Source organism: Capsicum annuum, chromosome 9 (assembly GCF_002878395.1).
Source record: "Capsicum annuum cultivar UCD-10X-F1 chromosome 9, UCD10Xv1.1, whole genome shotgun sequence".
NCBI classification, from domain to species: Eukaryota; Viridiplantae; Streptophyta; class Magnoliopsida; order Solanales; family Solanaceae; genus Capsicum; species Capsicum annuum.
Genome location: NC_061119.1, coordinates 184,000,676 through 184,026,440, shown reverse-complemented (window position 1 = coordinate 184,026,440; position 25,765 = coordinate 184,000,676). Strand labels below are relative to the sequence as shown.

At 37.8% G+C, this 25,765-nt stretch overlaps 1 protein-coding gene across 1 annotated transcript; it reads left to right on the top strand.

Moving 5' to 3' along the window:
* The first annotated feature begins 891 nt into the window (after positions 1-891).
* Positions 892-21,899, top strand: LOC107854752 (ethylene receptor 1). The gene is made up of 7 exons (XM_016699753.2): positions 892-1,054; positions 15,312-16,229; positions 18,966-19,334; positions 19,467-19,733; positions 19,870-19,997; positions 20,140-20,337; positions 21,120-21,899. The coding sequence occupies exons 1-7, from the start codon at positions 1,025-1,027 to the stop codon at positions 21,475-21,477; spliced, it is 2,268 nt and encodes a 755-aa protein (XP_016555239.1). The 5' UTR covers positions 892-1,024; the 3' UTR covers positions 21,478-21,899.
* Positions 21,900-25,765: the final 3,866 nt, after the last annotated feature.

The window sequence follows — 25,765 nt, the reverse complement described above, 5'->3', positions numbered from 1 at the left end:
TTGGTTCTTATCGATTTAGTTCGGTTCGGTTCAATTTTTTGGTTTATAACTTTAGTTAATGATAAATGTTGAAATTTTTCTTAAAAAATCTAATCCAACATCTGAGATGTCAACCGAGTTTTATTCCTCAACCGTGAAACTAAGATGTCAATTTAGTGTTATATTTAGGCAAAGCCATGAACAACACCATACAAACGCTCCAACAAAAGTATTTCGAAACTACATATAAGAGAATGATACGATAAACCCCCAAAAGGTAAACACATAATTTTTTTGCTCAATAGGGACCAAAGAGAAAGTTCAAAACTAGTGATTAATTATAGTCTAATAAAACTCACCTAGAAAATCCCATAGACAATAAGATAATTTTCACAATTAGTATCATTTGTCATTCAAAGTGCAAAAATCATATAGAATCTATAACGTACCATCAACTAGATGGAGACATATGACTAAAAGTGCTATGACTAAAGTTAAATTCATGATCAAAATTTAAAATATAAAAAATATTTATATTTTATTTATGAATAATATATAAATAATTTATATATGCATATATATGTGTGTGTATTATATATATGTATACATATATATATGTATATATATATATATATATATATTTCATTGTTCGGTTTGATTATTTTAGAATAAAATCAAAATCAAACCACATAAGTATCGATTTTAAAAATTTAAAACAAAATAATCAAACCACATAAGTATCGATTTTAAAAATTTAAAATCAAATCAAACCTAATTAAATATCAATTTTTTTAATCGATTTGATTTGGTTCGTGATTGGATTTAATTTTTAACCAAACCCTGAACACCCTATACTTTGCATTGATTGTACAGTCGAAGCGAGTCAACTCTACCGAATTAAAGCCCCAACTGTTTGACCCGTGAAATAACAACTTGGGTCATATTTCCTTTTCTAGCCAAAAGTCCATTTGTATCACTTTCCCTTTTGATCATCTTCATTTTCTTCTCTATTTTCGCCCCCAAATTTATTTATTTTCCCCTCACGATGGGATCTATGCTCCGGATGAATCGCCTTGTAAGTCCCCATAAACCCTAACTATCTTTTTAAACCAATTTTGACTTTGAAATGATTGAGAAATAGTGTAGTTGGAGTGGTTTTTGGGGTTTACATGTTGTTAATTAGCTTGTAATTATGTTATCGTTAATTTTGACTTTGAAATGATTGTTGAATTTTAGCTCATTTTGTTTATCTAATGATTGATTTTAAGTGTTTAATTAACTGAAATCAATTAATTTAGAATAACACTAAATCAAATAATTGCAATATTCGACAAGTGAGGATTGCTCAGTCACAAGGTTATTATTAGTTTATGGAGAGAAGTGGGCTTTGGAATGATTTTTAAGAATGATAAATATGTAAGCTAACTCAAATCGTAATCGATCAACTATTTTTTTAGATAGAAAAGTGGCAGTTTATTTGCTTCTCTTGTGACAGTGTGTTCTTCAAAATTGTGAATTTGTGATGAATGTCGACTTTCAGCTCAGTTTTGCACATTCTTTTATATCGAGATGACTTATTTTTGGTTTTATCTAGCTCAGATAAATTGATCTAGAATACCCTAAAATGACTAATTGAAACTGCTGGTGAGTTAATGTTGGTATCTTTTTTGAATTTGATAGTTAAATTTTCGTCAAGCAAGGTTATTAGTTATTGGATAATGGAATGCAGTAAGACGTGAGAATTGTTCTTTGTAAATGAATCCTAGCTACTTTATTTTCCTTTTTTTTTTTAAAAAAAAAAAGACTTTTAATGGCTGAATTGTTATTTGGCTTTTTTTATTTGCTTCGCTTGTGATTGTGTATTCAAAGTTCATGATGAATCATTAATTATTTTTTATGGTTTGAGTTTTGGGGATGAATGTTGAATTTAAGCTCGTTTTGCACGTTCTTTAACGATTGAATTAAGTGTTTAATTATGTCAAATCAATTAATTTAGAATACCCTAACCCAAAATATTGCATCACTTTCCCTTCTTGATCATCATACCTTCTTCTCTATTTTCGCCCCAAAATTTTTTCTCACACAATGGGATCTATTCTCTGGATGCATCGTCTTGTAAGTCCCCATAAACCCTGGCTACTTTTTTTTTAGAACAAATTGACTTTGAAATGATTGAAAAATAGTGTAGTGGAGTGTTTTTTTATGGTTTACATGTTGTTAATGAGCTTGTGATAATGTTATCGTTAATTATTTTTCTTATGGTTTGAGTTTTTGGGATGAATGTTGAGTTTCAGTTAGTTTATTTATCCTAACCATTGATTTAAGTGTTTAGCTAGCTCAAATAAACTAATTTAACTATTTATTTGCAAAGTGCATAAACAATTTAGATTGAGCAAACAGATCTTGCAAAATCAAGATCCCCCATTTTATGAAGTTTTCCGTTTACTCATAAAATTAACTTTCAGCTATTGTTTTATGAATTGAGAAATTCGCTGTATGAAACCCATTCTCAGCAAGCTTTTCATTCCCTGCAACTATAGTCATAAAATTGCCAACAAGACTTCATTTTAAAGGCAAAACTAGTCAAATAGAAACTTTTGTGTAAGAACTAGAAGAGGTATGCTTCCAAATTAAAGAGTAGTATTTAGTAGTTTTTGATACTTGCCCTGCAACTATAGTCATAAATCTAGCAAAACACTTTGAAGGAGTTGGGTTCCTAGGGAGTTCAATCCGGATGGAAATGACAAAATTTAGAGGAAAAGAAATTCAATGAATTTGGGTGTAAGACAAAAATGACCCTCCATTTAATGTACCAACAATGTGCTGCCAGGGACATTTAAGGAAAAGATAAAATGGGATGATGCTAGCATACTACCTTCATGTAGTGTGTTAACAAAATCATACACACACACTAGTTTAGGGTACACGCCTCGCGCGTGTACCTCGCATCAATGAGTTCAATTTTATAAAATCACTTCGATATTATAAAAGAAAATATGTCTTGATTAATAAATAAATAGAATTTTATTAAATGCAAAAAACACTTAAATAGAAAATTATTATGTTCATACGAAAATATATAACAACATTAAAAAACGTTATAAACTAAATTAAGAAAACTACCCATGCTATAGAAGGACAAAAAAAATACTATCTGTGAAAAAAATAAAGACAGATTGTTGATGAAGGGGTATGAGAACCATTACTTTAAAGTTGTATATAACATGTTTGTTTAAAATAGTTTTGGGTTTAAGGCTGATTTAGCCATTTATGGCAGTGAACAATACTTTTCATAAAGGAGGATTTTAGTCGTTTACAATAGTATTGACTTAATTTTATAACAAAAAAAGGGCAGCTCGGTGCACTAAAGCTCCTGATGTGTGTAGGGTTCGAGGAAGGGCCCCACCACAAGGGTTATTGTACGCAGCCTTACCTTGCATTTCCGTCAGAGATTGTTTTCAAGGCTTGAACCCGTGACCTCCTTGTCACATGGCAGCAACTTTATCTGTTACTCCAAGGGTCCCCTTCTGACTTAGTTTTATAACTAAAACGTAATAAATGGCTACTATCGAAGCTAATTAAGAAAAAAAGCCGTAGACTTTACCATATATTAATTATAATTTACTCCCCATGTATTAGGATAAATGACTATTAGAGAAGCTAATTAAAAAGAAAAAAGAAAAATCCGTTGAATAAAACCATTTAGAACGTGTGTGTGTCTTGTATCTCATTGCTGCTGCTTTGATATTGCCACCGGGTATATCCTTATATTTTCCTACTTTTTCGTGTAGTTGTGGCTGTGGGTGGTAATGAGTGGTTAGGGTCATGTCCGAGGGGGTTGGGGCGTGGGGCTGTGGTGGGGGCGGGAGATGGGGAGAGAGCGGGAGTGGGTGGGAGGCCAAGGTTTGGCCGAGGGGGGGGTAGTGGGGGGCGCGTGGATAGCGACGGTAGGCTGAGGGTTGGGTCTTGGAATATAGGGACCCTTCAGGGGAAGTCCATAGAGCTGGTGAAGATTCCTAGGAAGAGAAGGATCAACCTTGCGTGTGTCCAAGAGACCAAGTGGGTAGGGTCTAAGGCTAGGGATGTGGACGGTTACAAGCTGTGGTACTCTGGGAGCGACAGGCGTAGGAATGGAGTTGGCATCTTGGTAGATGAAGAGCTTAGAGGCCAGGTAGTGGAGGTGAAAAGGATCAACGATAGGTTGATGACTATTAAGTTGGTCATTCGGGGGTTTACCCTGAACGTGTGTAGTGCCTATGCGCCGCATGTGGGATCGGAGGGGGAGGAGAAGATGCGGTTCTGGGAGGCTTTGGAGGAGGTGGTGAGAGGCGTGCCCAGTTCGGAGAAGATTGTTGTAGCAGGGGATTTCAACGGGCACATCGGGGCGCTACCGGGAGGCTTTGGGGATGTGCATGGTGGTTTTGGTTTTGGGGAGAGAAATGAAGAGGGTGCGACCCTATTGGAGTTTGCGAGGGCGTTTGGGCTGGTGGTGGTGAACTCGGGCTTCCCGAAGAAGGACGAGCACCTGATCACTTTTCGGAGCGCGATAGCCAGGACCCAGATTGACTTTTTGTTGCTTAGGAAAGGGGATAGGGCGTTGTGTAAAGACTGTAAAGTCATCCCGAGTGAGAATCTTTCGACTCAACATAGGCTCTTGGTTATGGATTTGGGTATAAAGAAGAATAGAAAGCGGAGGAGTAAGGAGAGTAGACCGAGAATTAAGTGGGGCGGCTTGACGCCAGTGAATGCGTGGGAGATAGAGGAGAGGTTGGCGGGAATGGGGGTGTGGGAGTGTAGGGGGGACGTGGATAATATGTGGGACAGGGCGGAAACGTGCATCAGGGAGAATGCAAGGGAGGTGTTGGGTGTTTCTAGGGGCCGGGCCGGACATCATCGGGGGGATTGGTGGTGGAATGAAGAGGTGGGGAAGAAAGTGCAGACCAAGAAAGAGGCGTATGCTAAGTTGGTGGAAAGTAAGGACGAAGAAGAGAAGCGGGTAAACAGGAAAGAGTACAAGCTAGCGAGGTAGGAGGCGAAGTCAGCGGTCACGGCAGCTAAGACGGCCGCTTTTGAGAGCTTGTATGCAGGGTTACAGGGGAAAGGAGGGGAGAAAAAGTTGTTTCGACTCGCTAAGGCTAGGGAGAGGAAGGGTCGTGACCTCGATCAGGTGAGGTGCATTAAGGGGGAGGACGGTAGAGTGTTGGTGGAGGACGGTCACATAAAGAAGAGATGGCAGTCGTACTTTCATACGCTCTTGAATGACGAGGGGGACAGAGCTATTGTGTTAGGGGAACTGGAGCACTCAGGGGAGTGTCGGGATTTTAGCTATTGTAGACGTTTTAAGGTAGACGAGGTTAGACAGGCAGTCCGCAGGATGCGAAGGGGTAAGGCGACGGGGCCGGAGGAGATACCGGTGGAATTTTGGAAGTTCGTTGGAGAGGCTGGTGTAAGGTGGTTGACTGCATTGTTCAATGAAATTTTCAGGACGGCAAAGATGCCCGAGGCGTGGAGGTGGAGTACCATGATCCCCCTCTATAAGAATAAGGGGGACATTCAGTGTTGCAATAACTACAGGGGGATTAAGTTACTGAGTCACTCTATGAAGATATGGGAGAGAGTGGTCGAGGTGAGGCTGAGACGGATAGTGTCTATTTCGGAAAACCAGTTCGGATTTATGCCTGGCCGCTCGACGACGGAGGCAATCCACCTGGTACGGAGGTTGGTGGAGCAGTATAGGGAGAGGAAGAAGGATCTGCACATGGTGTTCATCGACCTGGAAAAGGCGTACGACAAAGTCCCCAGGGAAGTGCTTTGGAGATGCTTGGAGGTGAGTGGAGTACCGCAGGCATATATACGAGTAATTAAGGATATGTATGAGGGAGCGAAAACCCAGGTGAGGACGGCGGGAGGAGACTCAGAGCATTTCACTGTCCTGACAGGATTGCATCAGGGATTTACTCTTAGTCCCTTTTTGTTTGCGTTAGTAATGGATGTGTTGACGCGGCGTATCCAAGGGGAGGTGCCGTGGTGTATGCTTTTTGCAGACGATGTAGTCCTGATAGATGAGACTCGACGGGGTGTGAATGACAAATTAGAGTTGTGGAGGCAAACTCTGGAGTCTAAAGGGTTCAGGGTGAGCAGAACCAAGACAGAGTATGTGGAATGTAAGTTTAATGACGTGAGGCGGGAGAATGAGGTAGTAGTGAGGCTAGAAGCACAGGAGGTAGGGAAGAGGGATAAGTTCAAGTATCTCGGGTCCGTGATCCAGAGTAACGGTGAGATTGACGAGGATGTCTCGCACCGTATTGGGGCGGGATGGATGAAGTGGAAGCTCGCGTCGGGGGTGTTGTGTGATAAGAAGATGCCGCCCAAGCTGAAAGACAAATTCTACAGGGTGGTAGTCCGTCCGGCCATGTTGTATGGAGCGGAGTGTTGGCCAGTTAAGAACTCCCACATCCAAAAAATGAAGGTGGCAGAAATGCGGATGTTGCGCTGGATGTGTGGACTGACCCGAGGGGATAGAGTTCGGAATGAGACTATCCGGGAGAAGGTTGGTGTGACTTCAGTGGAGTGTAAGATGCGGGAAGCACGATTGAGATGGTTCGGACACGTGAAGAGGAGGGGCATGGATGCCCCGGTCCGTAGGTGTGAGAGGCTAGCGTTGGATGGTTTTAGACGGGGTAGAGGTAGACCGAAGAAGTACTGGGGTGAGGTGATTAGGCGGGACATGGAACAGTTACAGCTCACCGAGGACATGACCCTAGATAGGAAGGTCTGGAAGATGCGAATTACGGCAGAGGATTAGGGCCAGTTCGGGTCGCTAGTGTAGGGAATTAATTGGTGGGGGTGTATTCCTGTTATGATTCTGTATTCAGTGTTTCGTGTTCCGTGTTCCATGTTTATTACGAATCTGGGTGCTTTCCTCTGCTTTATATTCCTGCAATCCTGCTTTACTCTGTTTTATATTCCCTATGGGTGCCGTATCTATGTTATGTCATCTGCTGCTGTGCTGTACTATGTGTTTGTGTGATATCTCGTGACTTGAGCCGGGGGTCTTTCGGAAACAGCCTTTCTACTTCATCAGAGGTAGAGGTATGGACTGCGTACATCTTACCCCCCCCAGACCCCACTAAGTGGGAATACACTGGGTTTGTTGTTGTTGTTGTTGTTGTATTTATTAATTATATCACTCCCTATATATTTGGAGTCTTCTTATATATTTTAAAAGTTTGTACAAAAATAAAACTTTCCTTATATTCACGTTTTGAAGAGAACTTCCCATATATTTATTTTTTATATATTTAGGAGTCTTCTCATATATTTTATAAAATAATAATTTTAAAAATAGTAAAAAGGCAATTTTATCTATTGCCGAGTCTTTGGATGAAGGACAAAAAATTCAAAGAACATTTTTAAGGACTTTCACACTTTTAATAAAGTATAGATATATTTATCTAAAAATTTCACTGTTTCATGCGCCAAATGGCACTTTGAGATTGCATTAGGAAAAATGATTATGCATCTTTTGTGGTCGTTTATTTTACTCAAAAAAATGATAAACAATTAGTCGATTTTGGGCACTTGTCATCGTTTCAGCCTGTGGTTGTCCGTCGGGTTCTCGATCTTTTTTCAAAGAAAATCACTCTAGTCAAACTAGGGTAGAGCGAAACCAAATGTCATGAACTAGGCATGCTGACCATGGAGATTCGGTAGCTAAGGGGTATCGGGCCCATTAGCAAGACCGCCTTGTGTCGGAAGAGCCCCCGGCCTGAAAAGACAACCATATCCTATGTGTTATGTGTGAGACGTATGTGTCGGAAGAAACATGCCGTTGCCCCCAAAATAGGATAGCTAATAAACTATGTATTTTGAACGATGGTCGGTTTACTTTCATTCGATGTGATTTTGAACTGCCCGTACAACTTTGAATGTGGTGTCACAACTTCACCAACATCCAGAAAAGAGTCGTATGGCGGCATTTGAGGAATTTGTCGTCGCTAATAGACGTGAAAGGACATCACGCACTAATAGAAGCCTTTACGAGACAACGCTAGGATGAGTTTCAGATTTTGGTATGTCAAGTTGATCCCAACTATGGAAGAAATTCGAGATCTATTTGATGGTATCATGAGTGTTCATAAAAGAGGGCAGTGTGCCGAAGCACCTACTCATTCCAAACAAACCGACAACGGATGAAATTGTTGAGTACCTTGGTTTGTATAAAGCAGCATGCTCACGGATAACAAAGTCTACATAGGTTTTAGTGATCTATACACTAGCTATGTTGTTGTGAGTGCGCCGAAGCACCTACTCATTCCAAACAAACCGACAACGGATGAAATTGTTGAGTACCTTGGTTTGTATAAAGCAGCATGCTCACGGATAACAAAGTCTACATAGGTTTTAGTGATCTATACACTAGCTATGTTGTTGTGGAAGGGTATTGGCATCACTAATTCAAGTTTTCGTCTTACCAAGACTGGATAAAGCTAGACCCCTAGAATTCGCCATTGCCTTCTTAGGAGTTATGGTGTGCCCCCAACACGATTCTCACAATCAATACGCGAGTCATCATGGTTGCATATGCTATCTTTCACAAAATCAAGAAGGGTGAAGCGATCAATAATTTTCCTTTGGTACCGGTCATTTTGGTAGACATTTATCGATCTCTAGGGCGTTGTCGAAATGGGCATGGTTATTTTCAAGGATGCAATCTTCTCCTCGAGATGTGGAGTGTGAGTCATTTGATGAAATGAAATTTACCTTAAGAACTTTCGAGATTCAAAAGTGATCGGATTATCGAATTCCCTAACAAGTTCAGACGGTTAAATATGGATAGGGATTGGTCCAAAGGAGAGCGGGCCTGCATTTTCTCGAGACTAAAAAAAAGATGACATTCATTGGATGTTACCCTTTGTTTTTCAAAGTTATGATAGGTTGCAGAGGTAAGCCTTTCTTGCCACTTCTCGAAATCTGAGGGGTTCGACCTTACACTCCTCAAAGAGTGATAAGACAATTTGGGAGGACTCAAATGGAGCCTAAGGTCGGCCACGTGGGTGCATGTATCTTCGATTATGATCATTATGGACTAAAAGCACCACTCTCTTTATATACTAGACATGCTACATTTAATTAGCAAAATTTGTGTAGAGCTCTCAATACAATGAATCAAAAGGGAGATGATACAAGGAAAGAGGATTAAGAGGTAACTCCATCAACAGTGTGTTGTTTACCCAATGATTGATGTCATGCTAGAATGAATCGAGGAAATAAGGATGTCTACAATATTGACAATCTCTCCACTCATGCAAGAAGGTTAAAGGAAAAAGAGAGGAACTTTATTACTCTCCCCCGTCCCAATTAATGTGAAGGTGTTTGACTATGCTCAAAAGTTACGAATGAAAAAAGGACTTTTGAAACTTGTGTCTAAAATAAGCCATCATTAAGGGTAAAATGTGAAATTTAAAGTTAAATTGTTACTAAATATAGAAAAGTATCATTCTTTTTAGAACTGATTAAAATAGAAAGAATGTCACATAAATTGGGACAGTGGGAGTAAATGTTATGCATTATGTGACAAAAACTAAGATGTATTTACGCACCATAGATCTAGAACTGCGGAAAGGTGAATTGATGCCAGCCATCCTTAATCCATGAACAGTCTCCACTTACACCTACAGGAAATAATTGTTCTTTCAACCTCCGCAAGTAATTGTCCCACTATTCTATTTATCTTTATATCCCTTAAAATTCAAAACAAATTATGCAAAGAAATATTCATAACAAATTTGCGGAGTACCCCAAAAGCTAGCTCGTAAGGGGAGGGTTGCCCAAGTCCATATAAGGAGATCAATTGTCCATTACTTTTTCAATGTGGACTCTTAACACTCCTGCGCATATCCAGGCCAGTGTTTTGGACGGCGAAAGGCGACAAGGCTCTGCCTCACCGTGTGGCGAGGCAAGCTGTGAGGATTGCCTTTTGAAAGTGTGGCGACAGTTAATACCAAAAATTTAAAATAATTAATTACATATATAAATGATCAAAATCTCAATAGCAGTAATATATTAGGAAATATTTCAAGTCAAAATTATAAATAAATACTAAAAGTCTAGAACTTGAATGAATCAACAAGCAATACTGAAACTTTAAAGTTTATTCTTCGTCAAGATTTTCAGAATCTTGAAGCCCAACATGCATTTCATATTACCTGTCATATTCTTCCTCGGATTCTTCATCAACTAGGATCTGAGTCTGGCTTGAACTTGTAGCTTTTCCTTTGTCAAATGACCTTAACGTTGAAGTTGAGCTTGAAAACATTTTCCTAAGACTATAGACATTATTATTAGTTCCAGGTCTCATAGCAGCAGTACCCCAATTAAGATCACCTTCCTCATATGCTAGTTCGTCTTCTTGATCTTCAGGACCAAGAAACCATTCATTAGCATTATCAATATTATTGAAGAGAATTCGATCAATGGTATCGCGAATATCATAACGACGTGTCAATGTTCTATTGAACTTAATATACACTTGATCATTGAGACGCGATAGCTCAAGCCTATTTCGCTTCTTGGAATGAATTTGTACATAATAAAGTAATTACTAATTAGATACTAGTAATAATCGTTTCAATATAGAAAGTAGAATATAATAAATCGTTCTCACGTGTTCAAACACACTCCAGTTTCGTTCGCATCCGAATGCGCTACAAGTTAAACTTAATGTCCTCATGGCAAACTTTTGCAAAGTCGGAGTTCCGCTTCCAAATAGCACTACCACTCAACTATAGACAAAAAATGAAGGTTAATAAGTATAAAAACATCAATAACTTAAGTAAAGCACAAAAGCTATAATAAAGACAACTAAATCAATTCACTAACCCGGTGACTTTGTGTCTCTAGCTCTAATAGCTTGACCAGAAGCAAATAATCCATTTGCACTCTTGCACTTAGCAAGCTCAGCAACTAATAAATCTTATGTGGAAAGATCGAGGACCATCGTCTCAACAGAAGTATAGTAACTCTCCCACACTTAAGCAATTTTCTCTTCATCCATAGTGGATCTAAAATACAATCCCGAATTCAAAATATACCTTGTTAGAATGCAAAGGTCATTTGAGCTGGTCATTCCACCTTATATCAATTATTTCGAAGTCTTTCTCATAATGCCTCTGAACTCTATCAAAGCCCCGTTGAATAGTTTCCTTCGCCTTATCCATTGCTTCAAGCATATAGCCCATTGGGGGTCTTTTTTTCTCATCCACCAAGCAAAGCAATGAGACTGAAGGACCATAAATTTTAAGAGCTTTGACAACATCATTCCAAAAGTATGTCGAGTAAAGAACGGCGAAAACTTCTTTCCCCAAAACTTGCAAATTTACTGGAAGTCTATTCATTAGAGATGATCAAGCTTCTCAAGTTCTTCCTTTGTTTGTACATAGCCTCCATAGTCAAAAAGGTCACTGCGAATCTAGTCTTGGCTGGTTTCACCAAATTTCTTTCATTGGTGAAGTTTCTCATCAAAGTCAACAACAAGGGCTTTGACTTATGTAAGAAACTACCTTTGACTTATGTAAGAAACTACCTTGGTGGCCTTCTTAAAAATTGTAAAAGACATTATAGTAATTATTAGCTTAATAAGTATTTGGACTATAGTATTAACTAAAAAAGAAAAGAGCTATTAAGTATTACCTGAAGCATATGAGTTAATCTTGAATATGTCCCCAAATATCAAATTGATGCAATGGGCAGCACATGGAATCGAGCAATCCAGCAGATATGTTGATACACACCCCTCATAAGCTCCCCACTTTCACATTCTCACTAGCATTATCACTGACAACTTGAACAACACTTTGCTGTCCAATTTGCTCAATCTTCTTCTCAAACAAGCCGTACATTTTAGTGCCAGTGGTAGACTCATTGCTAGCATCAACATAACCAAGAAAGATACTGCCTATCGGACTATTCACCAAAATATTAATGATCATCTTTCCATTGCGTGCTAACCATTTGTCCATCATAATGGAACAATCATACTTTTACCATTGAACTTTATGCTTCTCAACAGGTTCATTTACTTTCTTCACTTCTTTCTTTAGTTGAGTAACTGTAACTTCATGATAGGTAGGTGGTTGCATTCCCGGGCCATGTTGTTCTACCGCCTCTATGAAGTTAGCAAATGATTCATAATTGGCATAATTGAACGGAAGGTTCGCGTCATACATCCATACTGCAAAAGCATTTACGGCCCGCGCCCTTAGATCTTTTTTGTGTCATCAATTCCTCGTCCTCGTCCTCGTCCTACTCCTGCCTTTTCAAAGCCTGTATTGTGTTGTGGCTTCGGTAGGAAAAAAACCTATTAATTGGACCTTTAGTCACATTTCGTTCCGAGGATGATACACTACCACTAGTTGAAGACATTTTTTTGAGATTTGGAGGGGGGCATCATTTCTTCATGTTCATCGATATCATCATCGTCAACGATATTATATGATGGCACGTATCGTTGATTCTTTCAATTTGTCGTGGCTTTGCTATCGACAAATGTCTTTACTTCATCCCTAATATTTGCCGGACAAGTTTAACATATTTTGATATTTTTATTTCCACCTATCAAATGTTGCTTGAACCGGGTAATACCACCATTGATAGTACGTCGACAAAAATTACATATCATCACATCTTTTGATGGTCCTTGTGTACTATAATTCCATCCAATGTCGCTTTGTTTGCGACTAGTAGATCGAGACGCCATTGAAGTTGTTGTTTATGATCAAGTCATCAAACAATTACGATATTAGTTAGTATATTATATAAGTTATAAAAAAAATAGATTTTTTACATATGGAGTATAGATTGTTTACTGTTACATATAGACTGTTTTGTGAAAACAAATCAGAGGAAGAAGAAAAAATATCAAAAAGAAATCAGTAGACTATGTACTGACCGGTGGAGAAAATAAGAAGAAAATAGAAAAATGAAACTATGTACTTACCGGTCATCACCGTTGGTCGCCGGAATCTCTCATAGACTCGCAGTTGCCTTGGGGCTTGGTTGCATTCGCCAAAGCAGTGAGTCAGTCAAAATAAAATGAAAAATAAACCCCTAAAATTACTTTTGATCCTTAAAACCCTAAAAAAAATTTAAAAAAATAAAACAATGTCACCTTTAGCACCTCGTCTCGCCATCCTCACCTTGGCATCGCCTTTTGCAGGTTGCACACCACGAAGGCAAGTGGCGACACTGCCTCTCCTCGCCATTGGCGACATGGCGCTCGCCATTAATAACACTGATCCAGACCTCGTTAACTGGAGCGTGAACAATATAATATGGGGCCTAACATCGGTGAACAATTAATTGGGATGGGCCTGGCTCTAATACCATGTAAAGATATAGTACTTGGGCCTAACTCAATCCCAAAAACTAGCTAGCTTATGAGGGAGAATTGCCCAAGTACATATAAGCAAACCACCAGTCCATTCCCCAACTAATGTGGGACTCTTACCCACTCTAATACTCCTCTTCACGCCTAGGCCCAACTGGAGCGTGGACCTGCAAATGGGGATGGACCTGGCTCTGATACCATGTGAAGAAATGGATCTTAGGCCTAACTCAATCCCAAAAGCTAGCTCATATGGGGAGGATTGCTCAAGTCTATATAAGGAGACCAATTGTCCATTCCTTTTCCGATGTGGGACTCTTGTAGATCTACAATTGCGGCCGATATTTTTTTCTTTAAGTTCTTTTACATAAAGTACATATCATAGGGATGAAAGTCACAATTTAGTTTTCTTTTGTGCTATGGGAACTATGATTTTGACACCAACTTATCAGTTATATTTCAGTATTTATTTCTTCTCCACCTTGTTGGTCTTCTTCTCCAGGGAGGTGCTTTGGAGATGCTTGGAGGTGAGTGGAGTACCGCTGGCATATATCAGAGCAATTAAGGATATGTATGATGGAGCAAAAACTCAGGTGAGGATGGCGGGAGGAGACTCAGAGCATTTCACTGTCTTCACTGTCTTGATAGGATTGCATCAGGGGTCTACTCTTAGTCCCTTTTTGTTTGCGTTGGTGATGGATGTGTTGACGCAGCGTATTCAAGGGGAGGTGCCTTGGTGTATGCTTTTTGCAGACGATGTAGTTCTGATAGATGAGACTCGAGGGGGTGTGAATGACAAATTAGAGGTGTGGAGGCAAACTCTTGAGTCTAAAGGGTTCAGGGTGAGCAGAAGCAAGACAGAGTATGTGGAATGCAAGTTTAATGACGTGAGGCGGGAGAATGAGGTAGTAGTGAAGCTGGAATCACAGGAGGTATGTAAGAGGGATAGTTTCAAGTATCTCGGGTCCGTGATCCAGAGTAACAGTGAGATTGACGAGGATGTCTCGCACCGTATTGGGGCGGGATGGATGAAGTGGAAGCTCGCGTCGGGGGTGTTGTGTGATAAGAAGGTGCCGCCCAAGCTGAAAGGCAAATTATACAGGGTGGTAGTCCGTCCGGCCATGTTGTATGGAGCGGAGTGTTGGCCAGTTAAGAACACCCACATCCAAAAAATGAAGGTGGCAGAAATGCGGATGTTGCGCTGGATGTGTGGGCTGACTAGAGGGGATAGAGTTCGGAATGAGACTATCTGGGAGAAGGTTGGTGTGACTCCAGTGGAGTGCAAGATGCGGGAAGCCCGATTGAGATGGTTCGGACACGTGAAGAGGAGGGGCAGGGATGCCCCGGTTCGTAGGTGTGAGAGGCTAGCATTGGATGGTTTCAGGCGGGGTAGGGGTAGGCCGAAGAAGTACTGGGGTGAGGTGATTAGGCGGGACATGGAGCAGTTACAGCTCACTGAGGACATGACCCTAGATAGGAAGGTCTGGAGGACGCGAATTAGGGCAGAAGAGTAGGGCCGGTTTGGGTCGCTAGTGTAGGGAATTACTTGGTGGGGGTTTTATTCTGGTTATGATTCCGTGTTCCATGTTTTATCACAAATCTGTGTGCTTTCCTCTGTTTGCTAATACTTATGGGTGCCGTATTTATGCTATGTAATCTAGTTCTGTGCTTTACTATGAGTTTGTGTGGTATCTCGTGACTTGAGCCGGGGGTCTATCGGAAACAGCCTTTCTACTTCTTTAGAGGTAGAGGTATGGACTGCGTACATCTTACCCCCCCAGACCCCACTAGGTGGGAATACACTGGGTTTGTTGTTGTTGTTGTTTATGTGTCATAACTTATGCTGCAGTTAACTATATTCAGGTTCTTTAACTCTTGTTTACATAGTTATTTATCCGAGGCATATTTCCTTCTCATTCATGACCTCATTTGCTAACTTATGTTGCAGTTATCTTCCATCGTGGAATCATGTAACTGCATCATCGACCCACAGTTGCCTGCTGATGACTTGCTAATGAAGTATCAGTACATTTCTGATTTTTTCATAGCACTTGCTTATTTCTCCATTCCAGTGGAGTTGATATACTTCGTTAAGAAGTCTGCTGTTTTTCCATATAGATGGGTTCTTGTGCAGTTTGGTGCTTTCATAGTTCTTTGTGGAGCAACACATCTTATCAACTTATGGACATTTAATATGCATACAAGGAATGTGGCAATAGTAATGACTACAGCAAAGGTCTTAACTGCACTGGTGTCATGTATAACTGCTCTCTTGCTTGTCCACATCATTCCTGATTTACTTAGCGTCAAAACTAGGGAGCTGTTCTTGAAAAAGAAAGCTGCACAGCTTGATCGTGAAATGGGTATTATTCGGACTCAAGAGGAGACAGGTAGACATGTTAGAATGCTAACTCATGAAATCCGAAGCACTCTTGATAGACATACTATTTTAAAGACTACACTTGTTGAGCTAGGAAAAATGTTGGCGTTGGAAGAGTGTGCATTATGGATGCCAACACGTACTGGACTAGAGCTTCAACTTTCTTACACTCTTCGGCACCAAAATCCAGTTGGATTAACTGTACCCATACAACTTCCTGTAATCAATCAAGTTTTCGGTACAAATCGTGTCGTGCAAATATCACCAAATTCACCCGTTGCAAGACTTCGACCTGCTGGGAAATACATGCCTGGTGAAGTAGTTGCTGTCAGGGTTCCACTTCTGCATCTGTCAAACTTTCAGATTAATGATTGGCCTGAACTTTCAACAAAGCGCTATGCTTTAATGGTTCTGATGCTTCCTTCAGACAGTGCAAGACAATGGCATGTTCATGAGCTGGAGCTTGTTGAAGTGGTAGCGGATCAGGTTTGAATTTTTGTGTTGGAAATTCCTTAATATAATGTTTTAGAGATTCTCCTTTGTATAATTATGGGTTGAACACAACCATGTTGACTTAGTGGGTTTTGGGTGTAAAATTAGGTATGGAGAAGACCAATTACAAAAATCTGAGCTTTTTTTTTTTAATGAAGTGGGATTTCAATAAAGCATCCAGTATATGCTAAGATACAAAAGTGTGCAGCTGACAAAATCCCCAGGTAGTGATCTAAAGTTATTTACAGGGAGAGTTACCACAGCTAAAAAGGTTAACCAAACAACTAGACTTGAGATTACAAATTGGAGTTGAAACTCCTTTGAAATCTTCTGTTTCTTTCATTCCAAATACACCAAAAAGTATAGGCTGGGTCATGATCTAGATCTTTCTACTGGATTTTGTAGCTTCCATAGAGCTCCAACTAGTGTAAACATCTCTGATATTGAAGGGGATAGACCAGCTTGTACCAAAAAGAGCTAGGAATATGTTCCAAAAGTGTTCTGGGCAGTGAAGCATACGTGGTTGATGGTTTCTGATGTTGACCAACACATGTAACACCTATTAACCAGTTGGAATCTTTTTCTCATAAGATTGTCTTGAGTGAGGCATACTTCTTTTAAGGCTGTCCAAGTAAAACATGAGACTTTAGGGTAACAACAATAACAACATACCCTGTGTATTCCCATATAGTGGGGTCTGGGAAGGGTAGAGTGTACGCACACCATACCAATACCACTACCTCATATGAAGTAGAGAGGTTGTTTCCGATAGACCCCCTGTTTCCGATAGACCCCCGGTAAAACATGAGACTTTAGGGCAGTGTTATAAAAAGCGAAAAGCGCCAAAAATCTCTAAGGTTTGTTGGGGCTTAAAGCACAAATAAAAGCGTGGGCTTCAATGAAAAAAGGCGCAAAGGAAGGCGCAAAGGAAGAAAAAATATAAATATTTATGTTTAGTTGAAGACTAATAATTATAAGCATGAATGACAAATATATGAACAATTAAAAAACAATTGCGATAAAGTAAAATATCAATTGTTTAGTGTCGCCTCTTCAGAAGAGACTCATTGGCAAGGAAAAGTATGCCTTAGAAACTTGATGACAACAGTGAAGCAGACATAAAGCGAGGCGAAGTGCTCAACACGTATTGAGCCTCGCGTCAGGGCTTAAGCGTGCCTTTGATAACACTGCTTTAGGGGGAAGGTTAGTCTTCCACACTAATTTTCAGGGCCATAGATCAATCATCATTTTATTGGAGCTCAAGTGTTCATATTCTCCCTCAAGTGAGAAATTCTTTGTTTGAAAATCTGCTTGTAGAATTGCATGGCTGAGTTGTTATTCGTTATTATTGGTGTTATAAATTGGAATTGTGCAGCTGAATTGTTATTACTGTTATTGGTGTTATAAAATTTCCAAAGATAAAATCAAACGTTGAATTATGATGATCTTTTTGCGTCTTTCGTCCGCTGATTGCTTTTCGGTGAGTGAAAAGTAAGGGCAGGTTGCGGATGAGTGTATCATAGTAGATTTTCCGATAGGACCTTAACTCCTTGGCTTTTGCTTTCATTGACGACCCTATTAGGAGCATGGAGAGTAGGATATATTGTATATATAAATATTAATACAACCTTTCTGAATTACTTGATGATTCCTATCACGGTACATAGAACTTCTTGTAATACATGTAGGTTTCTAAGTACTTTTATCATATGAAGTGAAAATCACATTTGAGATATTGTATTCAAGTGTGTAAAAGTAAATACTACTGAGTTGTTACAACAGATATTCTTCAACGGTGCTGTTAAAACAATTTACAGATCTGGCATCTTACTTCTCCATCAGAAACTTTGGAAACGTAACTTTTTTTATTCTGTCTCTGGTAATGGCACTCTTCTTTAATGAACGTAATTAACGCACTAGCAAGTGGCACGCCTAGTATTTGTTGGACTTGTTCAAAAATCATGATATATTATTAGTTGGAGAAGTGTCCAAGTTTTACTGCTTTGCTGTTTGCCTTGCACAGTCTTCAAGAATTTTCACTTTTTCTGCATAAATAAGTTATTAAATTTGGCTCTAATTCCTGGATTTCTCCTGGTTATCTATGGAAAATACAACTCAATCAATTGTGCCTCAATCTCAGTTAGTTGGGGTCTTCAACATGAAACCTCTATATCTAGCCACTCCAACACAGGTCTAGAAATCAGATTTCAAAGAAATTCATCATAATTAGACTATTTTTAGGGTTGTTGTTAACCAACTATAATCCTCATTTGTCTGGACATGTCGCCAGCTATTATGCCTTCATGGTGGAAAAATTGACAACTAATAAAAGGAAGGAACAACTGAAGAAAAGACATCCTTTCAGCTTCCTCTCCTCAACCCTTGCCCTTGCCAAGTTTTTTCTTTCTCATTGAAAACTCTGAAAACTTGAAACCTGCTTCCTTTCTCCTAATTTGGATGTTTTACTTCTAGACAACAAAAACATGCCTAGTGTAGTCCCCACTTGTGGGGTTTGGGGAGGGTGCGATGTAAGCACACCTTACCCCTACCTTTTCGGTAGAGAGGCTGTTTCTGGTAGACCCTCAACCTCTAGACACATAGGGAAATACTCTATTCTAGTTGTCAGTGTCTGGTTGCAACTAGTTTTAAGTGTTTGTACATCTATTTGATTAAATAAGTGTTATCCTTGAGAGTGTGCAGTGTGATTTAATCAACGCCTCATCATTTCAGGTTGCTGTTGCTCTCTCACATGCTGCAATTTTAGAAGAATCAATGAGGGCTAGGGATCTTCTTATGGAGCAGAATGTGGCTCTTGATCTGGCAAGAAGAGAAGCAGAAATGGCTGTTCGTGCACGTAATGATTTCTTGGCTGTTATGAATCATGAAATGAGAACTCCCATGCACGCGATAATTGCACTTTCTTCCTTACTACAAGAAACTGATCTAACTCCGGAGCAGCGTCTGATGGTTGAAACAATTCTCAAAAGCAGCAACCTTTTAGCGACGCTCATCAATGATGTCTTGGATCTTTCAAGGCTAGAAGATGGAAGCCTTCAACTTGATATTGACACTTTTAATCTCCCCGCTCTATTTAGAGAGGTGCCCTTCACCTCCTCTTTTCTTTTTACTTGCAAATTCTGGATTACCTGTCAGAAAAGTGTCATTCTGATATTTTGCAGCTCACTATGTTTTGATGAACCTACTGACTTATGAGTCTGCTTATTGCTGTAGGTCCTTAGCTTAATCAAGCCTATTGCATCTGTGAAAAAGCTGTTCGTCACACTTAGTTTGTCGTCAGATTTACCGGAATATGTAATTGGGGATGAAAAACGGTTAATGCAAATTCTCTTAAACATTGTTGGCAATGCTGTGAAGTTCTCAAAGGAAGGGAGTGTGTCAATTTCTGCTTTCGTTGCAAAATCAGATTCTTTAAGAGATCCTAGAGCCCCCGAGTTTTTTGCTGTGCCAAGTGAAAATCATTTCTATTTACGAGTACAGGTATAACTTTTACATGCTTGATATACTTTCTGTGATAGGTTAAGGAAAGTTACAAATTTGACTCTTTAAACTTATGCTGTCAAATGATTAATTCTTGATATTTTTATATTTCTAACTACTACTTTCTGTAGTTTAGGTAAAAGATACAGGGATAGGAATTAATCCGCAGGATATTCCCAACCTGTTTAGCAAGTTTACGCAAAGCCAAGCGCTAGCAACTACAAATGCTGGTGGCACTGGGCTTGGCCTTGCAATTTGCAAGAGGTAAGGGGTAACCCAGTTCCTATGTGTTCTTTTCTTACTGATTTTCGAATTGCTATGTGAACTTGGTAACTGCTTCAAATTCAATTTCTATTTATCTTATTGCATTTAGTATTGACACATCTTCTAATGGGCCGGGAAACAGGTTTGTGAATCTTATGGAAGGACATATCTGGGTTGAAAGTGAAGGTCTTGGCAAGGGGTCCACTGCTATATTTATCGTTAAACTTGGCATACCTGGATGTGCAAATGAATCTAAGCTCCCCTTCATGGCCAAATTGACAGCAAATCATATGCAGGTGACTTTTCAAGGATTAAAGGTTTTGGTTATGGATGATAACGGGTGAGTACTATTGGGACCTCTTTATCTCCAGCTCCTGTCTTGTCATGCTGTTCATGAGTTTCTCATCTTATATGCATTGATCTATCTGACATGAGACTGAACATGTAAATACTTAACTAGAGGTGATCATGGGATGTCACTTTTTGAAGAAGACTCGGGCTTCTGCTGAGTCTACAATAGAGTAATGAAGTCAGCATCTTAACTATATTTGGATGTGCTGGCAACATGTACTTAGGAGTTAGGAGTATATGCCTTTTTCTGACAAAAAGGAGACGTTGTTGTCTACAGTCGGAAGAAAGGAGTGACCAACTGGCAAGTAGTACTTTCAAATCCAGTAAAAGGATAGACTGCTCTTTCAAGGCATAAGAAGATGGAGGAAAAAGTGGCCACATGAATGTCTTAATACAAGTCTGGTGTATTTATATGCATTGAATTAAAGGATGTCACAGTCAATCTGGTTCGCCTTGATATATATGTTTTCCCCGAGACTTCCTTTTTCTAGAGCCAGTCATAGAGTCCCTTTTCTCTTATTTCAATTATCCTCTTTCTCCCCGTCCCTCTCTTTTCTCTTGTGATGACCACCTTTATTATCTGTAACCCTAGGTAGTTATAAATTTTAAGGCCAATTGGTTTATTGTCGGTGACGAATTTGAATGAGCGGTGATCCTGCGACTTCCTGTGATCGTAGCTTGCCTTTTCTTTTTTATTTTCCTTAGCTTATTATTTTTATTATTTGTCCTATCTGATGAGAATTGTTTCTGTTTTGTTACTCTTTTATGTAGGGTTAGCAGGATGGTAACCAAGGGTCTGCTTACACACCTTGGATGTGATGTAACAACTGTTGGCTCGCGTGATGAGTGCTTGAGAGTTATTACACAGGAACACAAGGTAGTGTTCATGGATGTTAGCATGGCAGGTATAGACTGTTATGAAGTTGCTGTAGTGATACATGAAAGGTTTGGGAAACGTCACGGCAGGCCACTTATTGTGGCACTGACGGGGAACACAGACAGAGTTACTAAGGAAAACTGCATGAGAGTTGGTATGGATGGAGTTATTCTAAAACCTGTGTCAGTGGATAAAATGAGGAGTGTTCTATCTGAGCTTTTAGAGCATGGAGTTGTACTTGAATCATCATGAACGTAGGAGTTGGACGCGCGTAGGTGGGGGAGGTGTGTGGGGGGTGGGTGTAGGGTAGCTTCATTACCAAGAGAAGTGTATGTTAAGAGACCTCAAGAAAATGTGCAGTAACCATTTGAAAATTCACCCAAATGCACGAGTTGTTGTATATAGTTCCCCGCTTTGGGCAAAAGAAAGAATTTTACTCTTGGCGATTGCACAATATGCCACTGGAAGAAGGTGTATGTATCTGATTAAATGCGATGCAAGGATGATATTGCTGAGGACTTGTAACAAATTTGTAGAAAGGAATTGATTTTTCCAAGTCAATTCATACTTGAAACATTAGAAACATTTGAAAATTTTTCTGGGAAACTGTATTGACTTGGCTTAACATTTGGGGCAAAAACATGATTTGGTCAATAGATTACTCGTTCCTTTTCTGTTTTTTCTATTGCCTTTCACATTTCCTTTTCCTCAGGGGTCAAGGCAAATGTATAGTGTTTTGTGACCCTACTACATAGCAAAGAGTCTGAAGTGAAGGGGGTAAGTTGACTCTATGTGCCAAGGAAGCAACAGCAAATAACACAACTAACTGGTCTTTCAAAAGGGAAGGGGTTCTGAAGTTGAAAGTTGAAACCTTCATCACTTTTCTAAAGAAAAGATATTCTTTTGGGGGGTTAAGGTGACTTTTTAAATTTTATTTTATTATTATTATACAAGGGGAAGAAGGTATTGCGAAGTGGAAAGTAAATCATCACCAACGAACTTACCCTTTAAATCCTTTAATTATCCCTTGTCATATATATACGTACATACATATATATATATACGTGTATATACATATATATCTACGTACATATACATATATATATACATACATATATATATATATATATGTTAACTTACCCTGTCCATCTCTCTCTTAATCTAATTCTTAACAACTTCTTTAACCACACCCCGGATCATTTTTCTGGCAACTAAACTTTTGTCCTTTAATCTTTTGATTTTAGTGGACTACTATGGCCAATCACAAACGAACATTTAAAAGAATCACTTATAGGAGAACAAGAAAAAATAATTAGAAGAATTGATAATATAGAACTAGATATTAAATACTGTAGTAGTAGAATAATTTATTACAAGAAAAATTGTAAAATTACAAGTACTCTAGGGTAACATAACAAAATAGTTTCTTTAAAACACTTTGAATACCTAGATTTACGATTTCAACCTGAAAAGAAATACAGAACATTAAAAGATAATACTGTTATAAAGTGTAACTTTAGTCAAGGAGAGCACATATTACATTCTGAGGATAGACAACATAATACTTTAATAGATTTAATAATAAACCTTAGTGATAAAATTCAAGAAAAAAATAAAATTATAATTAGACAATTAGAAGAAATAGAAGTTACTCAACATAAACAGAAAAAGACATTAGATAAACTAGAACAAAATTTTGATTATTTAAAATCACAAGAATTAAAAATAGATAGAAAACTTCAATACTTAAATACAAAATTTAATTTGGGAAAAATACCTACAAAAATAGAAATAGAAAAATTAATAAAGACTATAGCAGAAAAATCTAAAGATCTAGAAATTAAAATCACTCAATTAGTAACAAAAATTGTAGAACAAATAGAAATCATAAATAAAGAAATAAGTGAGCTAAAAATAATAATACAAAGATTAGAAGAAAGCTCACTTTCATGAATGAAGAAAATATAAATTATAGTAGGGAATTAGAAAAATCAAAAAGCTATCATGACGAACCAGAAGGATTGTCTAGGTATCTTCCTTCAAGTCAGGCAAATAAAATCATAGTAAAACAAAACAATACTATAATAGCGTTATTGTTAAAATTACATTAAAAAAAAATAGATAATATAATTAAGGGTAAAGAAGTTCAAGAACCTAAAAATACTGAGATAGATGAATTAATTACTCAATTAAAGAAGACTGAACTAACTCCTAGACAAGAAAGATAAAATATAATTAGAAAATTACAAAAATGAACTTTCTTTCAGCTAGATCAAGAAGAACCATCGAAGAAGAAAGGCAAAGATTAAGTCTTTTCGATAATAGATTCGAAAATAATAGGCTTATTTCTAGAATACTATGAAGACACCCAAACATAGATCAACCCCAAAAACTGAATGAAATAATAGACGTAGATCGAGACTTACAAATCTTTCAGCAAAATCAGTTAAAATTATTAAATCCTAAGACTTTATACAATGCTAAATATTTTTCTACAGATAATCAACTATATAGACATTATAGAGAAGAACAAATATCAGTTAAAGGAGAAAACTTTACAACCTTAAATCTAGTGAATTATGAATCTTTAAAACAAATTAAGAATAATAAGATGATATTAATGCATATGGGATTAATAGTTATAGGAATAAAGGGATTAACTAGAAAAAATCTAGGAACGAAACTATTAATAACAATATACTATGATAGATGATCAGATATTAAAAAATCGATAATAGAATTAACCGAAGTCGACATGATAAATAATGGAGGAATATTTTATATTAGCCCAGATTTCTTAATGAATTTAAAAGAATTTGGGAAACATATTAAAATAGGAATTCAAACTAAAGGATATGAAGAAATGAATGACGGAAATAATTTATTAATGTGTGTAAATTTCATAGGAAAAATGACTTTAAGTAGTAATACCAAGTTCAAACTAAAAGTAAATGATGTAGTCGAAGGAATGGGGAATAAAGGTATAAAATTAATAAAACCAATAAAAACAAATCCAGAAGAATATGCAGGTTTAGAATGAAATTTAGAAAAATTTAATAAACCCTAAATATTTTCACCAGAATCTCACTTATTATACACCACTAGTAAAGGAGAGACGTTAGTTAGATTTACAGGCTATAATTATACTAGTAAAAAAGAATTAGATGATAATGAAACTGAAAGTGCTATAACTACAGAACAAGAATTCATGAATGCAGAAATATTACAAGAAGGATATGAAGTACATATAGCAATAGAAGAAGCACAAAGATTAGCCGAATAATATAGATATATGACGTTTAAATGTAAAGGATGTAAGAAAAATAACATGGATATAATAGAATATGAAGAACATTTTAAAACTTGTTTAAAAAGAGACGATAATTTAGGATATAGGACCGAAAGAATGTACACTAACTATGTAATCCCTCAAAAAGAAGAAGATACAACATCCATAGTAAGTTATAGAGAATTAGCAGAATTAGAAACAGTCAGTTCAACAAATGCAAGTTCATTCCAACAAACTAATCCACATCCTAAGCCAATAGATTATAGTACAGGTAATGTACCCAGAAGACCAGATGTTAGATTAAACCCAGATACAGAAATCAAAGAAAATATAAGACCAGCAGGAAAAAAAAATGTCAATAGAAGGACCAATTAAATTACAAGAAGGTGGTAGCAAATAGCAAAGGAAAAATTCTAAATATAGCAGCTCATGATCCACAAATGTAGGATACAGTAATAGATTTATGGAAAGGAATAGTAGTAGCAGACTATTTAAGACACTACATAGAAACAGATACAGACACAATGTATAAATATATGGAAACTTTCTTAGGAGAATCTACAAAAGCTACATGAGAAGCTTTTAAATCAAATTGCCCAAGTGAATTTCAAGTTTTATTGTCAATGGGTCCAAACCCTTATAATTTTACAAATAAAATGCATAATTTATTAATCGGAAAGGAACCAAATAGTGATTTAATAGCATTACAAAGAGATGCATTAATAAAATTAGAGTTATTAAGTATCTCAAATTGGTTACATATTAAGAATTTCTTAAAAGACTATTTTTATTATAGTACAACTAGTGGAAATACATTTAACGAAGAATTAGGTAAAAAATTATTTAATAAACTATCAGAAGCTTTAGGAAGAGAAATAGAAGATAGATGGTACAAAAGAGATGGTGTAATTCAAAATCCAAATGCTAAATGGACCATAGGACATAAAATAGAACATGTAATGAATATCTTGACAGAAAAATGTACAAACATACAAATACAAAAACAGTTAAAGACAAACAAAATGAATTTTTGTAAATCCATCATACATACAACCCAAAGCTATGACAATGACCAAAGAAAACCTAAAAGGTATAAAAAGAAGTATGATCAAAGACCATATTCGTGTAAGAGATATTTCTTGCGTAAATCAAGAGCTAAGAAGCCATACTTAAATAAAGATAGACATGTCAGAAAATATAGGAATGATAGAAATTATAAAAATAAACTAGAATGTTATACATGTGGAAGCA